General features: G+C 43.9%; 1 protein-coding gene across 1 annotated transcript in view; it reads right to left on the bottom strand.

Annotated features, from left to right (window-relative positions):
- CLNK (cytokine dependent hematopoietic cell linker) overlaps positions 1-13,991 on the bottom strand; it is a gene marked incomplete at its 5' end in the record, with an annotated part of 116,215 nt that extends 102,224 nt beyond the window's left edge. The window contains 3 exons of the mRNA XM_082391594.1: positions 707-735; positions 12,849-12,920; positions 13,888-13,991. Of these exons, the coding sequence (XP_082247720.1) occupies positions 707-735; positions 12,849-12,920; positions 13,888-13,991 (205 nt within the window). The remainder of the gene's footprint in view (positions 1-706; positions 736-12,848; positions 12,921-13,887) is intronic.
- Between the last annotated feature and the right edge of the window lie 3,351 nt (positions 13,992-17,342).

Genomic DNA, 17,342 nt, shown 5'->3' with positions numbered 1-17,342 from the left:
GCTCCGCGGCATGTGGGATCTTCCCAGACCAGGGCTCGAACCCATGTCCCCTGCATTGTCAGGCAGAGTCTCAACCACTGCGCCACCAGGGAAGCCCCCCTATTTCTCTTTTTTTATGTCTCATCCCAGTCATTATTTCTAGTGACTAGTTTTCTAGTTAGCTCTATGGGACTTTCCTTGATATAATAATACTCCAAGATGAGTAAGCATATACTTTATTCACACTTTAATGGGGTCTTACTCTGTGTCTGGTAACAGGAACTAGGCTCTGAAAAGAGATGCAGGAGAAGCATAAAATGTGGTTTCTGACCCACTCACTCACTCAACACATATTTTGGGGGGAGCCCATTATGTACAGTTTAGTTGAACAAACACTAATGAGTAGCCACAATACTGGCATTCAGGCAGACTTATACCCACTTCGCAGTTGAAGGAACTCAGGCCCACAGGGATCTGGGCTTCATCCAAGGCTGCACAGCTAATAAATGGAGAGGCACGATTCCCACCCCGTCTGCCAGCCTCCAAAGCTGTGGATGTCACACACTTCCAGCCTGGGAGCCACCAGAGGGAAAGACCCTAAGTCACCAGTGTCACCTGGAACAGGCCAATAGTTTTATCCAAAGAAAAACAGAAAAGAATGGAAAGAAGAGTAACGGACTCCTGCTAACATTCCCACTGCTTAGGTGTCTGGGGGGCCCTGACTCACCTGTGACACTATGGATTCGAGGCCATGACCTAGGGTAGAAAAGAGAACCAAGGTTAAGTGTCAGCTGCAAGCGTCCTCCCCAGAGGAGTGGGTAGTCATCAAAGGCAGATCACAAATCAACTTATGGGACACTTACTTTATGTTTGTGCTGTTCTAGACCTAAAGGAACATCTCATTAGAGAGAACACAGAAAATAGAAAAATGCATGGAGAAGAAAATAACGGTCAACACCACAGGTGATATTTTGGCGAGTCTCAGGCACATATGTGCATGCGTGTATGAGGATGTCTTCATGCATTTCAATATACAGATGTCTAAAAATAATATAAAAGAATGTATAGGCTCTTGATGTTAAAAATGCATTGTAGATCTTTGTTATTCGAAAACATGGTATTTATCAGCTGTGTGATTTTTGGAGAGGGAAATTAGGTTCTTGCTCAGTTTTACAATTGTAAATCATGTTGCAGTGTGTACCCTTGCTGCAGCACGATATCCTTCTTAATCTGATCGCTGAGTGTTTCCATGGACAGACTCCATCAAGTGCAACTGCTATGAAGGTGTCTGATAACGATAATGTGGGTCTCCTAGGCCCCTTGTTTCATATCACTCAGGTGCCTTCTGGATGGGTTGAATGAATTTATATTCTTATCTACAGAGTGTGAAGTAACCATCTCAACATATCTTACCACCATTAAATCCACGACCATTTAAAACAACTTTTCCTACTTGCTACTTGATTCCTTATTTTATCTGTTTCACTTCCCTGATGCCTAGTTAGATTTAATTATTGTTTATTTATTTATTTCAAATGGTTTTGGGCCATTTGCATTTCTTTGGTGGTAAGTTATCTGGAAAGACCAATGAGGTCTTCTCCTGGCTGCCACGTCCTGCCTTGGACAGTGTGATTTTATTTATTTGTTTATTTATTTATTTATTTATTTATTTATTTATTTATTTATTTAACATCTTTATTGGAGTATAATTGCTTTACAATGGTGTGTTAGTTTCTGCTTTATAACAAAGTGAATCAGTTATACATATACCTATATCCCCATATCTCCTCCCTCTTGCATCTCCCTGTCTCCCACTCTCCCTATCCCGCAAATACATACAATGGAATATTACTCAGCCATAAAAAGAAAAGATATTGAGTTATTTGTAGTGAGGTGGGTGGAGTTAGAGTTTGTCAGACAGTGTGATTTTGAAAGCACATTTCCCCTAGATTTCGGGCAGTGATCTGAAAAACCCTGGGGCAATGGAAAGCTCGGAAGGATGCGGCTTCTGTGAGCTTACTTGTTTGTGTCTTTAATAATCCCTTTGCATGGCACCTATCCTCTGAGGCTCTCAAAGTGCGTCACAGGAGCAATTAATTGAGCATCGCAACACACGCTGGGTGTAAATATTTATGAGGCCTCATTGGTGGCTGTGACACCGGGCACAGAATAGTTAAGCTGGGAGAGAATAGTCACCAGGAGACCACAGCCCATGAGTCCCACTTCCAGCTCAGACTGTTACTCTCTGCTCACCACGTTAATACTCAAAATGATTCTGTTGGGTAGCTCTCCCTGTCCCAAGTTTATAGACGAGGAAACGGAGGACTCAGAGGGCTCCATGACTTGCCCAGTCCCACGGAAAGCAAGAGACTTGCCACCAGCCTGTTGGACCCTCAGATCCTTGTTGCCTCCTGGGGCCCTTGCCTGCAGGCAGTGGCGAGTCATGCTTTGGAGGGATTTTGCAACTGCGTCTGGGATGCTTTGTGCTTAGCTCTTGGTACTCTTTCAAGTTGTCTGAGATGCTGCAGAAATTAACAGTAAATCAGTCAGGAAAGAGCAGATCATTTATCTGGGTCCTGAGAGATCTCTTTTGACACTTTCCACACGCAGCCCCTTCCCTGACATCTTGGTCTTTGATTAAAGCCTCAAAAGACTCCCCAGACTTGCAGCTCCTGACATGTGACATGGAAATGATATGTTTCTGCGACTGTGTACAGGGAGCTTGATGCAGGCAGGGCAGGCCAGGCCGTGGACAGAAGGCAGCACCTCAGAGCAGGCAGGATGCAATCCTGAGCCCAGGGACTTTGAATACGAGGCACCCTCTTCCCGGGATCCTAGGAGGAGCTTCAGGGTTGTTTTTTGTTTGTTTGTTTGTTTTTGTTTTGTCATATTTTATCATGACACATCAATGCATCCAGGATTTATTTTTCAATCCATTGACGTTTAACAGAATCATGTTGAAGATTAAACATGAATTGAGTTTTAAATCTGCTTCCACCGCTTGACCTTAGTCTATGTTATTTCAAAGTCATTGTCATTTCCTTCAGCATGTCAGCCCTATCACAATGCCTGTACTTTTCCATTGGATGACCTGAGATCATTTTTTTGTTTGTTTGTTTTTTCCTTAACTTTTTATTTTATGTTGGAGTATAGTTGATTAACAATGTTGAGTTAGTTTCATGTGTACAGCAAAGTGATTCAGTTATATATATACAGATATCTATTCTTTTACAAATTCTTTTTCCATTTAGATTGTTACATAATATTGAGCAGAGTTCCCTGTGCTATACAGTAGGTCCTTGTTGGTAATCTATTTTAAATACAGCAGTATGTACATGTACATTGCTTATATGCAGAATCTAAAAAAATATGTTGCAAATGAACTTATTTACAACAAAGAAATAGACTCACAGACTTAGAGAATGAACTTATGGTTACCAGGGGAGAAGAGTGGGGGGGAGGGATAGATTGGGAGTTTGGGATTGACATGTACACACTTCAGGTTTTAAATTAGGATTTCATCCTCCTTCTGACCTTGGCCTCAGCTGACTCTTATTTTATTTTATTTTTCCCCTCACCCGATTTTTAGAATCAAAGATCATTAACATTGAAAGCGTGTTGGAGGTAATGTCCAATTCGTGCTTCCAAGTTTCAGATTCTCGGAGGTGGGACTGAGGTCTTTGGACAGCTAAAAAGGGTGGATCTGAAGGGGAAAATGCCTGTTCAGGCACAAGCAAGGCTCAGTTCTGGCTGGTGGGATTTCCCCACTTTGCAGATGCAGCTAAAGCTTAGAAGAGAGAAGTGACGTGTCTAAAGTGGCACAGCAAGCAACTGAGCCCCGGGATTGGCCTTATTATTTACCAGCCGATGCAACAACTCAGCCCCCTGAGTTCCCTGCAGCTGGCAGCTTCCTCCTAATTGTAAGGCTGTCTGGAAGCGGTTTATCTGCTGACTCCTCTTGGCGGGACCCCAGAGCGATGGTGCTCATTCATATGTCCTATCCTCTGGGACGGTGCACCCCAGGGCCCTCTGTGTGTCACTGCAAGCCAAATGGTTTAGCAGAGGAAGCAGTGGCAGAGCAGGGAACGATGTCGTTATTCCAGCTGAGCCTGAAAGCGGGGAGGGAGGCTGGAAGGAGGGGTCTGGGGAGGCATGCCGGACTCCACGGTTCTGTCTGGCCTGAGTGCAGACAGTATCTCGACACCGGCAGCTGACAAGCGCTCTGAAAAGGCTCCTGTGTTAACACTCTTTGCAGCCTGACAGCCCTGGGTGATTAATGAAAGATGCTGCTTGCAAACTTGCTGGAGATTTGATGTGTTCTCTCAGCGCTCAAGCGAGGCCCATGTGTTAGCAAGCTGCCTCTTGCCAGGGAATTACGAAGATGCTCCCCGGCTTCCTTTAGTCAACCGCATCCATCACACGGCCACATGTGAACGAGCTGCAGCTGGATGGTGTGTAGCTTGGCAGCCATCCTTCTGCCCTTCCCACCCGCCTGCTCCTTTCTGCATCTGGGCCTGAGTGAAGCAGGTCTCTCTCTATTTCTGCTTGGATAGGCAGCTGTCCACGTGGTGGGCATGGAGTATGAACTGAACAAAGCTGGCCTCCAGAGGTTTGTGGTTTTCAATATTTAAGGCTCATTTTAAATGAAGATATTCAATTTCTGAATTATTTTGAATTTTTAATACTTCTTAATAATTTAAAAGGTTTAATAATTTTTAAAGGGTACTAAATTAAACTCCCCCCACCCTCGCTGCCTGGGAGAACTGGATCTGATGGAGTGGGCAGAGTGCACTCATGTTCTCTTATCTATGGGAACAGAGTTTGGATGGTGTGTTATTCCGGTCCCACAGAGAGGGGACTTGGTCCTGTCTCCAGGGTCAGGCTCCTGGCATGGAGACTAATTCCTCATCACATCCTTGAGTCTGGTGTGCGTGGGCTTCTCTGGGTCTCCCCAGGCACCCACCCCTGGTCCAGAATGCGGCAGCAAAACCCTTGGGGAATGGTCGGGGTGATTTCATACCCCTCTCTCAAACCTCCAAGATTAACTGGCTCAGCTCCACACCTCACTTTAAGCTCTGCCTCTGAAAGGAAAAAGACTAGAATAAAATTCTCTCATTTGGGGGAAGATGATTGATCTTTTTAAGAGTCAGTAAACTCGTTTTCAATATAAACCAGAAAGAAATGAAAATGGAGGTAAACTTTCTAAATTCATTCCCTTCTTCCCGCTCTTTGAACATTTATCTACACCATGTTGGGAACTGTGCACTTTACAGAAATCATTTCACCCAAACTTCCTAGCAATTCTTGTTGGACAGTGTCTTTATCTCAGTGTTAGGGCTATGACGGGATGTTTGTGGTGGATGGGACCACAAACTGGCCTTTTCATTTTGCAGATGGATTGACAGAGGCCCAGGTCAATCTCATGGGGGAGTCAGCGGTGTCACGCTTCCCACCCAGCCTGTCTGATGGCAGGGCTCGCCCTCTTCTCTCCACCTCTCTGAGGGAAGGGTAGGGTTTGCATCAGGGAGCCATGGAAGCTAAGGTGTGGAAATGCACAGTGAGCTTGGAGAGCAGGCAACCTGAAGGATAAGCTGGAAGGACTGTGTTAATCTCGAGGTGTCATGGAGCTTTGCAAGGCAGAGGATAAAGGATGCTCAGAGCCACATGTTAGGAAGGTGATGCAGGAGCCCATATGATGGAGTGCGAAGGGAAGGACTGGGATGTCACAGTCTCAGTAAGAGGTAGTGACGGGCCTCAACACTGGGCATTTTTCTTCCTCCCCACATGGCCACCAAAGCCCTCCTCTGATCACCTAGCACCTGCCTGGTGGAACTCACACTCGTATCACCAGAACACAGCACAACGCCGTTTCTCAAACCTTCTACACCAGGCCCCCAACTCCTAAAAGGGATACCAGGTATGTAACGCAGTGCCTGGAACATGACTCGTGCACAGAAGCGTGCTGTTGAACGAGCATGAGGGAGAGGATGGGTGAGTGGATGAAGGCAAGGTGCTCAGGTGCAGGGAAGCACAGGTAAGAGGGCATCCCTCGAGTAAGACAGCCTTGAGCCGCGCTGCAGTCCCCGTCTGGGTCTATACACAGACTCATTCTCCCCCAGCAAGGCCTGGAGGGTGCCAGCACATTAGGAACCTGATACACGGGTGTGCACACCTCCCACCCAAATCCCCCTGGGAATAGGTTCTTCATTTTTCACTATAGATTCAACGTTGGAGAACATCTCCCAACTCCATATTCCTTTGAAGCAGATGAAATTCACACCAAGGTGGAATCAGATCAAGACTCATATTTAACAAGTGAAGAGTGGGTTCATTCTTTTTGTGGAGGGGTGATGGAAATGTTCTTTTTTAAATTGTAGTATAGTTGATTTGCAATGATTCAGGTGTACAGCAAAATGATTCAGTTATATATATTCTCTTTCAGATTCTTTTCCATTTTAGATTATTATAAGATATTGAATATAGTCCCCTGTGCTATACAGTAGGTCCTTGTTGTTTATCTATTCTATATATAGTAGGGTGTATCTGCTAGTCCCAAATTCCCAATTTATCCCTCCACCCCCTTCCCCTTTGGTAACCATAAGTTTGTTTTCTATGTCTGTGGGTCTATTTCTATTTTGTAAATGTTCATTTTATCATTTTTTTAGATGCCACATATAAGTGATATCATATGATATTTGTCTTTCTCTGTCTGACTTAACTTCACTTAGTATCTCTGGGTCCATCCAAGTTTCTGCAAATGGCATTATTTCATTCTTTTTTATGAACATACAATATTCCAATGTATATATGTACCACATCTTCTTTATCCACTCATCTGTCGATGGACATTTAGGTTGCTTCCATGTCTTGGCTATTGTAAATAGTGCTGCGATGAACATTGGGGTGCCTGTATCTTTTTGAATGAGAGTTTTTGTCTTTTCTGGGTATATGCCCAGTAGTGGGATTGCTGGGTCATATAGTAGTTCTAGTTTTAGTTTTTAAAGGAACCTCCATACTGTTCTCCATAGTGGCTACACCAATTTACATTCCCACCAACAGTGTAGGAGTGTTATGGATTCATTTTTTTGTGAAAGATGTTCTTGACTAGTTCTAAGAATCTCCTGTGTTCTATTTTGTTTTTACAAAAAAATATTTGGGAGGATGCAACTCCCTGAAACGATCATGAGGAAAACATTGACAGTGTTTGGCATTATTCCAAACTATAAAAAGCTCAAACCCACCATGACCCTCTGGGCTGGAGCAGGTCCAACCCCACTCCTACCCCCTCAGCATCCTGCCCTGCCAAGGCTCTTGAGCCTTCCCTCCTCTGAGCTCCTACGGCAGCACTTCTGGCTCTAATAGCATACTTAGTATAGTTAAAAAGCAGTGTATAGTTATTAATTTCTTATATAAATTTTATATTAAATTTTACTTGGGTTTTTTTCTTTCTTCAACTAGATTTTAAGTTTTTTGAGGACAGAAAGCATGTCTGGTAAGCTATAATCCCTCTTGTGTAAGCTATCTATGTTCCTGACAAATATTGAAAAATGAAAACAAAATTATTTGGCAGTTTGATGGATATTCAGCAGACGAGTGAGTGGAGCAGAGCAGGGTGCTTTGTGGTTCTACTTTAGCTGCAGTGGGCAGAGCAGCTCCTGAGTCCACCATCCCCTCCACTCTCTCTCTGTCCCTCCCCTGCTTGTTCTGTCTTCTCTGTCTTCTTCCATTCTTATCCCTCTGTTAAAAGTTTCTTTTATCATCTACTTCAGGATCCAGTCTGTGCCAGGCACTGGGAGTAGTACAATCTCACAGCATCCTGGTGCGTCCCGCTGGGTCCTGACTTTATTCTTCCTCCTTCCCCCCCTTTGTACTCCCCTCCCTTCAGCAATGTTTGTGGAGCATCTCCTGCATAGGAGCTCCTTGTGGACAACCACAGAAAGATGGCGGGACACCACCCTATTCCACGCATCCTCTGAAAGCACTTGGCACCCTCCGTAAAGCTCTAAGCTTGTGAACTCCTTTGGGAGGACACTTTCTGCACAGTGCGGGGTTCCAGAGGGAACAGACACCCAGGGCAGCTGGAGAACAGGTGGGGCAAAACCAGAGAAGTCGAGAGAAGACCAGCAGCTGTGGCCACCCGGCCCGAGCTGTGACCTCAGGTGTGCCTGGCCAGGAAGGCCGGCAGGGGGCCTCCCTGTGCACGGAATAGAACAGGGAGGCCATCTCCTTGAGGAGTGGCCTCCTGGGATGTGAGAAATGACAGCCACCTGTACCTTGGCCTCTGGAGTTAACTATTGCTGCAGGTCTTAGTGACAGAAGGGAAAAATCAATAGTCCATGAGGTGATGAATTGGGAAGGGTCTGAATGTGGGAAACGTGAGTGACACTGTTAGGAATAGCTCCATCAGGAATGGGGAAGGAGAAAGAGACTTGCGCTTGGAGTGTGAACCTTGGCTTTGCTACTCTCTTGAAAGTGGACTTGGGAAAGCCCTCCTCCTCCCGCTCCTTAGTCTCCCTGCTGGGCTCCCACAGGCCTGCATCTGCTTCTGTCCCACATGCACGTGGCACAGTATCCTGTGATCTATTATACACAAGATATTTTTATGTTCGTCCCCACAAGAGGCTGAGCCTCTTGATGGCAGGTGCTGTGTCTTCTTTATTTTTGATTTTCCTGGTCCCCAACGCAGTGATCTCTCCCAGGTGGGGACAACATTCTCTCCCATCTCCCTCCCACTCTCTCACACTGGGTCCCTATCTTATATCGTCTTCCCTCCATCTCATTTACATAATGGGAAGGGGCAGAGCGAGAGCTGGGCCCAGAGGCCTCTTGCTCCAGCTCCGAAGCTTGCCCTCTTGATAACGATGCTTGAGGCTGAGGTTCTCAAACTTGAATGGGCATCAGAGTCACTGGGAGAGCTTGTTTAAACCCAGGTGCTTGGACTCCAACGCCCAAGTTTCTGATTCAGTAGGTGGGGCCTGAGATCCTGCCTCCCTAAGCAGCTCCCAGGTGATGCTGGTGCTGCCGGCCCAGGGACCAGCCCTAAGAATCGCTGCTAGGAGGCTTCGTAGCTATGACTGTGGATGTTCTTCACAGGAGTTGAATGCATGTGCCCCTTCTTCATAGTGGAGAGTCTTGACATGAGTAGATTTGAGACTCATAGGATCAGAAAACAAAATTCACATGCGCCATCTTAGAACCCAGAAAAGGCCCTCGATTTGAAGTCAGACTCGGAATGCAAATCCAGCTGTTAACAGTTACCGGCTCTGTGACTGTGACCAAGACATGTCACCTCTCCCAGGCTCTCTTTCCTCATCTGTGAAATGGGAATACTATTACCTACTTCAGAGAATTATTGTGAGGATTAAACGCCACAGTTCCTCTCATGGTTTCTGGTACTGGTTAGGCATTCAACTATTGATAAAAGTTTGGACTTGATTGGAAAACATCAATCAGGATGTTTCTGTTTCTGCCCACATGGGCACAGGGCACAGAATAGAAGTGGGTACTGGGGATTTAGCAAGATAGATTCCATGGGACATTCTAGGAAACATTCATCTTAATATTGTTGACAGGTTGGGGGTAATGGATGTGCATGTGATCGTGTGTTTTTCTTGGATAGTCTCCTGGGCTGTATCATCTGCGTGAAACCCCAGCATTGAGCTTTGTATTTTACTTTGTACACTACGGAGAGGTCCATGCATGTTTGAGTTTGGGGGTGGGTGGGGAAGGACAGCCCTTCTGCATCTGTCGCCAGAGTTGACCCCTACACCTAACTAAGGGATGGCAGTAGTGAGGGCAGTGACGTGGAGTGCCAGGGTTGTTTCAGAGATTAGTACTAATGATTATGTCCACTGTTTACTATATACCACACCCAGCTATTCAGCTTCGAGGAAGTTATTTACCCTCTCCAGTCTGCATTCTTCTCTCCTATAAAAGGAAACCTAGTAAGAATGTGATCGCTAGGATGCAGTGAGACACTACCTATTAAGCTCTTTTTTTCATTTTTTTACTGGAGTACAGTTGATTTACAATGTTGTGTTAGTTTCAGGTGTACAGCAAAGTGAGTCAGTTATACATATGCATATATCAACTCTTTTTTAGATTCTATTCCCACATAAGACATTACAGAGTATTGAATAGAGTTCCCTGTGCTATACAGTAGGTTCTTATTAGTTATCTATTTTATATATAGTAGTGTGTATATGTCAATTCCAATCTCCCAATTTATCCCTCCCCCTTCTTTCCCCCTTGGTAACCATAAGTTTGTTTTCTACATCTGTGACTCAGTTTCTGTTTTGTAAATAGGTTCATTTGCACCATTTATTTTTAGATTCCACATATACGTGATATCATATGGTATTTGTCTTTCTCTGCCTATTAAGCTCTTACAACAGCGCCTAGCCTGTGGTGAGTACTCAGTGACTATTAGCCTTTGTTATTTATTGAGAACCTACTATTTTCCAGGCACACTACAGAGGTCATGCATTTATTCCCCAAACACAGGGACTGCTTTCGGTCCAGCGGATCCCTGGTGGTCAAGATAGTCTGCTCTTGTATTTTTTGTTTTCTTTTGGCTGTGCTGCGCTGCTTGTGGGATCTTAGTTCCCTAACCAGGGACTGAACCTGGAACCTCAGCAGTGAAAGCACAGAGTCTTAACCACTGGACTGCCAGGGAATTCAATCTACTCTTGTTTTTCATTATTTTTTTTTCAATGTTTCAATTTTTATTTGTATATTTTCTTTTTTTCTTATTAGTTATCTATTTTATACATATTAGTGTATATATGTCAATCCCAATCTCCCAATTCATCCCCCCCTTTTCCTCCTTGGTTTTCAAACACCATTTCTAAAATACGCAAGGTATTGAGAGGGTAATGGGCTTGTCGGAGCAAGATCGCCGCTGAGCTAGCAAACAGGTCAGCTGAAATTTCAATCCAGCACCCACAGACCTGTTCTGTTCTGCGGCCCTGCCCACCTGTAGCACTGTCCTTACTTCATCATCATCAGATGCCGATATTAATTATAATTTGTGTGGAGAACGAAAACATCAGTTTAATAGTTATGAAGGTATGATGGTAGATCCAAATATGTAGTTTTCACACATTTTGATTTGATTTATAGATCTCATTTACTAATTTATATTCATATAATACTTTCATTATAAAATATGCAAAGGTACAGAGATTTGTGTGTCTAAGGGATTTTTTTTAAAATTCGGGTTTATAAATGGTTTGGAACAGGTTGCAGAAACACCATCTGTTGCTCTTTTTAATATATCTTGAGCATGCTCTGACATATTCTGAAATAATTTGCTTTGGTAAAAAACACTGTGCCCTCTGTCTCTCTCTTTTTTTTTTTCAAATGTAACTGTAAATATTACTTTGATGTATGTAATTGCTGCAACCATTTCCATTTGAAGGAAGACTTCTAACCCTTCCATCTCTCATCTCTTGCTATTGTCAAGAAATAAGAAAAACTGACTTAAAATGCAGCATTCAAATGTGTTTAATGTAAACATTGAAGAAGTCTGAGAACAACCACAAATTTTCCTTTGCTTAATGCAATCTTGAAAATATTTCAAGTATTCTGTTTTATAGGCATGCCTCCACTCTGCTTAGGGAAAATATTTCTTCAGGCACATCTTAGCATGTCAAGATTGCTTCTGGTGCCTGGCACTTAGTAGGGACTGAACAGATGTTTGGCGATTGACTTGAGTTGAAGTTCACTGGGATGCAAGGGTTGGTATAGCAGTCAGAGACCCTTGGGTACCTCTAGGCACAGAGACAGCTCCTGCAGGGCTCGGCAAGGGGTTTCTGGCTGGGTAAGGGAGGCCTGCAGCCCCTCTGAACATTGTGGTGTTGTCCAGGATGAGACCTTGGCCAATGCAGAGCTGGAGCTGGCTTCAGGATTGGTCCCTTGTCAGTCATTTCATCAAGTAGCTTTCCTTCTGAGCTTTAAGACTTGGTTGTGAGCCCCTTGGAGACAGGACATTGCCTCTCATCTCTGCATTTTCAAGACCCCGTGCAAGTCCTAATGCCATAATTGCTCAGTAAATGTTTTGCTCAATTGAAGGACAAAGAAAAGAAACCAAACGGGCACAGAGCTCCCTCTATTCTCCTCGCTTCTGAGACCTGGCTGTGAACGCATGGCCTGATCCATCCATGATTCATCACTTAAGTCATTCAGCAGCTGCAGGATGTAAGCTTCCCCCTGGTTGTCTCTTGGACTGTTTAGAGACCTGGGTGGATGGTGGAAATAGCCCTGGTCTGAAATGCTGTGGACACCTGGGGGCCTGTTTTTAAAAATTTTTTCAATTAAAAAATTTTTTTATTGGCTGTTTTTCCTTGCATCTGATCTTTGATTTTTTTAAATTGAAGTATAGTTGACTTACAATGTTGTGTTAATTTCTGCTGTACAGCAAAGTGATTCAGTTGTACATATATATACATTCTTTTTTTATATTCTTTTCCATTATGGTTTATCACAGGATATTGACTAAAGTTCCCTGTGCTGTACAGTAGGACCTTGTTGTCCATCCATTCTATATATAATAGCTTATATCTGCTGACCCCAGTCTCCCACTCCATCCCTCCCCCATAGCCTATATCTGCATCACATACGTGCTGGCAGTTCAACCTGAGTCAAGTCCCTTCTTGTTCTGGACCTTGGTCACCGTGTAACCTCTAAGAGCAATGACAGCAATACAATTCTATCCCATTAACATTTCGTGTGTGTGCATGTGCGTGCGTGTGCATGTGCGTGCGTGTGCGTGTCTGTGAGGGTGCGTGTGTGTGCACGTGCTGGTCAGCTAATTTGCTGCAGCATCAAAATTTTTACTCCTCTATTAACAAAGAAGGAAATATTCTGACCTATTTTCTGGCAGAGCAAAGTTCTGGAATTTCAAATCACGGGATTCTTCTTTTGTTGTTTTTCTATTGCCTCTGTGATGAAAGAAAATAGATTATAGTCAGGAAATTGTAAGAAGAGAGGGGGAAAAAAAATAATTAAGTGCATTCCTTCATAGAAACAACCCCCCAGTCAGATGTAAGTAATTAGCATCTCACACGTAATTCCAAATCTCTCTTTGCATTTCCACTGGGGTTAAACAAAATCTGAGTTTAAAGTAATCCAATTACTTCAAACTTTTTTTTTTTTTTTAAATGTAAGTGCTTTATTTTACAAGGGGCAATAGCGTGGGGTAGAATAAGTGCCCCCATCAGAATGAGGACGTGGGCTCTCCCACATCAGGGGGCTCACGGGGGTGCCCTCCTTAAGCTCTCTGATTGCCCATGACATCACTCTGTACAGCGAAGAGCTCACACCTGGTTAAGGGGAGGTTGTCAAACAAGGACAGTGCCTATGGGCTAAGGAATGTCCTAGATGCTTTCCTATGTTAATTGAATTCGGCCAAAAACTAGCAAACATCATCCGGTTTAGGGAGGCAGATGATTTAGAAATAGCAACTTGCATTCAAATAATTTGTATTGAACTTCTGTATAATTTAGTCACTTTGTGATGGTATTTTCTATGAAGAGATTAACTTATTTTAAATTGAGTTAATTTGTTCAAATTCAGTAAGGCATTCTCTATCATAAACCATCCCTAGTTCATTTCATTAGCCAAGTTTAATATAATTTCATTTCTTGTGCAGGCATTTCGTGAGCTTTATCAGACATTTAAGGATGATCCTTTCTTCCACAAATGTTCCTTGGCAGCTACCTGGGTAGCTCCTCTGACCTCTTTGCCCCCCTGCTTCTCTCCCCTTGGGCCACACCTGCTACTTCTTGGTCCTTAGATTTTCTCTCCTCCCTCCCCCAGGTCTCTTCCAGGGACTGGTCCCTCTTTTTCAAACACCTGTTGTCTTCCTTCTTCTCCTGCATCTAACTCATGCTTCTGAGTTCAGCTCACATCACTTCCTCAGAGAAACCTTCCTTCCCCTCTGAGACGGACTCCTTCACAGAACTTGTCTGAACTTTCACTGTCCTTTGGTTTAACACGTAGCTTGTATTCATGTCTGCTAAGCTGCAGAACTGCCATCTCCATGAGGGCAGAGACTGCAGCGTTCTGCATGCCCAGGGTTTGGGTCAGTGCCCGACGTGCAGTGGATGTACATGGCGGCACATGTGAACAAAGGTCTCCAGGAAATGCCAAAAGATGACTTGAGACTCTATCTCCATCTAGGATTTTGTGTGAAGCCTATTGACTGCAACATGATAAATACAAAAAATAGTGAGTTGTTTGGATATATTTTGTCATTGTGTAAACTGACCATCTAGAAAGATGATGACATTATTCTGTTATTTTTCATTTTTTTTGTTATTCCATGATTACACAATTATTTCATCATTGTATTATTTCATATATTTTATTATTTCATTTTTTAAAAATTTATCTGGGTTAAAGCTCTATTCGTAAATCTATGTCTGCATTCTGACTTCATTTCTAAGTTCTAAACATGAACATCTAACTATTTTTGGGACCTTTCTAACTGGTCCTCTGTCAGACCCAGGCCCTTTTCCTAGTGAGTTTTCCTAGTGAGCGGCTCCATTGCTCACATAGTTTCCCAACCAGCAGCCTGGGGACTCACCTTAAGTCTTCTCTTTCCTCCCCTCTCCATCCTCACCATCTCAACAATTTGCTACCAGGTCCTAACAATCGATTCCCGAACATCCTCTCTCTCCACTCCCGTAAGTGATACCCGGTCTTAGTTCTACTTTTAGAACTAAGTTCTCTCCAGCCTGGACTTTGGTGTTGGCCCCCTAGCCACCTGGGCTCCAATCCACCCACCAAACTGCAGTAAGAACAACCATCTTTCTAGTTAGCAAAATATTATTGAGTCACCTCCCTGCTTGAAAATCCTCACCACTCCTCTATTTCTGCAGGACAAAGTCCGCACTCTTTACCATGATAACCAAGATCCCCGCCCCAGTGGCCTTGAATACAATTTCTGTTGTTTGTGTTCTATTTCTTGCCACCCTCTCCCTCTGCCAGGCCCCCACGTTGTCCTCTCTCTGGGTCATACTTTTGTATGCTCCCAGATCATCGATTAGCTTTTTCTCTTGCCTCCATTGGATCTGGCAAAATACTTTCCATTCTTTAAGGTTTAGTTCAAATATTAGTTCCCCATGAGGTCTCCTGTGCTGCTTCCTCTTTCAACCCTTTTAGTATTTTTGGTATATCTCTGTTTTACCATTCATTCATTTGGTCATGAATCCATTCATTCATTAACTCAGCAAGTAATATCGGATCTATCTTGTGCCAGGCTGTATGCAGTCATTAAAGAAGACACATGAAGCCTGCCTCGTGAATCTTTTATTGTTGTTGGGAGATAGGCCATAAACAAGTAAATAAGCAATCATATTTTTATCATATTGCCTTGTATGTGCCCTATATGTGTTCATGTGTTCATGTTCCCTTAGAGTAGGGGATTTTTGCCAGTAGAGACATATCCTGGGGATTTTTTCTCTCCCAGCACAGGGACTCGCTGACCTCAGGTGTGACCTCAGGAATGTTTTTAAGATATGAAATGAAGCATTGATAATGAATAGATAAAATGCCCTGCCCAATGGGCTCATACACAATAGTGAACCACACACTCAGTTGTGTATGGTCCTTTAGGTCTCTCTGATACCAGGGAGATTCTGACCTGTCCCTGCACTGAGAAGGAGGCCCCCGGTTTCATCATATCGCTCAGATATGGGCAGCGTTTCTGTGCTCTGGCAGCCAATATAACGTTTGCTGCAATGGCTTTAACCAGTTCAATTTTAGGAGAATGGTGGGATTCTGGGAATTTCCTCGAGAACCCAACAGGCTGGGAGCTTCCTCTGACCTTTCCAGAGAATCTGCTTTTGCTTTTTTCTCTTTAGGAAGAGAGTTTAACTCAAGCTCTTTTTCTATTTCATCTTTATAGTAACTTTCAGTAGTAAATGGGTGGGCATCCTTTTCAGCTTCGTGCTACAGATGAGGAAACAGGGACCCTGAAAGTGGAGGGGAATTGGTTCAAGGTAACTGGGCTGGTTGATGGCCCATCCAGGGCTCCACACCAGGTCTCTGATCTCCTGCCAGGTGTGTGTTACACGCACTGCACGGGAAGCCAGAGCGTGTGGCTGCCTGATGCTCAGGGCCAGGCCCCTCTGAGATCAGCTAAGGAACAGGAGAGAGAATGGGTGGCGGGGAAGGGAGTCTGGAGGCGGATGGGGAGGTGGTGCTGTTCTTCCTACAATGGATTATTTAAGAAAAACATTAACGAAGCTGGCAAGTGAATAGCCATCTACCTGGACAGTAGGTAGTTAAGTTTATTTGTTTTTAGAACACATAAAAAGAGCAGAGAATATTAGAAGGATTAGCAATAGAAGAGGTTCCCTCCCTGTTCCCCCTCCCTCCCCAGTTGTTTGGGATTGAGTTTTTTTTTGCTAATCACAAGGAAAGCCGAAATGTCCCACCCCACAGTTTTTCTCTCCACCAGGTCTTTCTGCCTTAAATCATTCCTTAGGGTTTCAGGTTTTAGGGCCACGTTTTTTTATAAATGCACCATGTTGAAAGAACTACAAAGTCTCAGACTATCGCAGAAAATATTGTTCAAGAGCGTCAATCATAATAGGTCAAAATTGTTTTCTTTACATTAAATTAATAACTGACCTTGGAAGGAGAAGGTCAATGTTCCCAAGCTGGCCATGGCATTTGTGAGCCTGGGGCTGATGGTTCCCTTTACTGCAGTAGTGTAAGCAGATACACACCATTTTCAAGACCTCAAACATCTGAGACCAGCTGTCCTTCCTATGGGCTGTTCAGTCTGTCCCGCTCACATAGTAAAATAAATCCAATGAGCACTTTTATACCACTGCTCTATTGCTTATTGCTGATCCTGGTCAAGTGCCTCCCCAGGGAAGCAACACAGGCTAATTTATCACACAGAGAACTCAGCACATCCCAGAAAAGTGGGAAGTGCTGTAGGTTGGTGGGGAAACTGAGACACAGAGTGTCAATGGGTGAGCCAATGAATTGTTCTTGAAATCACCTCTTACTCCACTGAGAAAGAGCACATCACCTCACAGGAGCCAGCTTCTCTTCTTAACTATACACCCAACACTTCTTGTTCTACTCTTTTTGGAGATCTCTGATTTCCTTTTTCTCTTTGGCACCTCCCTCCCGCATGGTCAGTTGACAAAACCCATCCAGTCCTCCTTCACATGTCTTCTTGCTCCATCCCTTTCTTACACCCCCTCTGAGTCTGCCCTCTCCAGATCCTCTTTACTTTTCGGGTAGATCTAACAGAAGCCAGTTCTGCGTAGTTGAATCAATACATACTGACTGTAGTGTGTTGAAGAGGGTCTATAAAAAAATGTGTCTATCTAGAAACGGTG

The sequence above is a fragment of the Balaenoptera borealis genome, assembly GCF_965194805.1.
Source record: "Balaenoptera borealis genome assembly, chromosome: 4".
Taxonomy (NCBI): Eukaryota; Metazoa; Chordata; class Mammalia; order Artiodactyla; family Balaenopteridae; genus Balaenoptera; species Balaenoptera borealis.
Note: the sequence above shows the minus strand (reverse complement) of the source record. Positions and strands in the feature narration are given on the sequence as shown.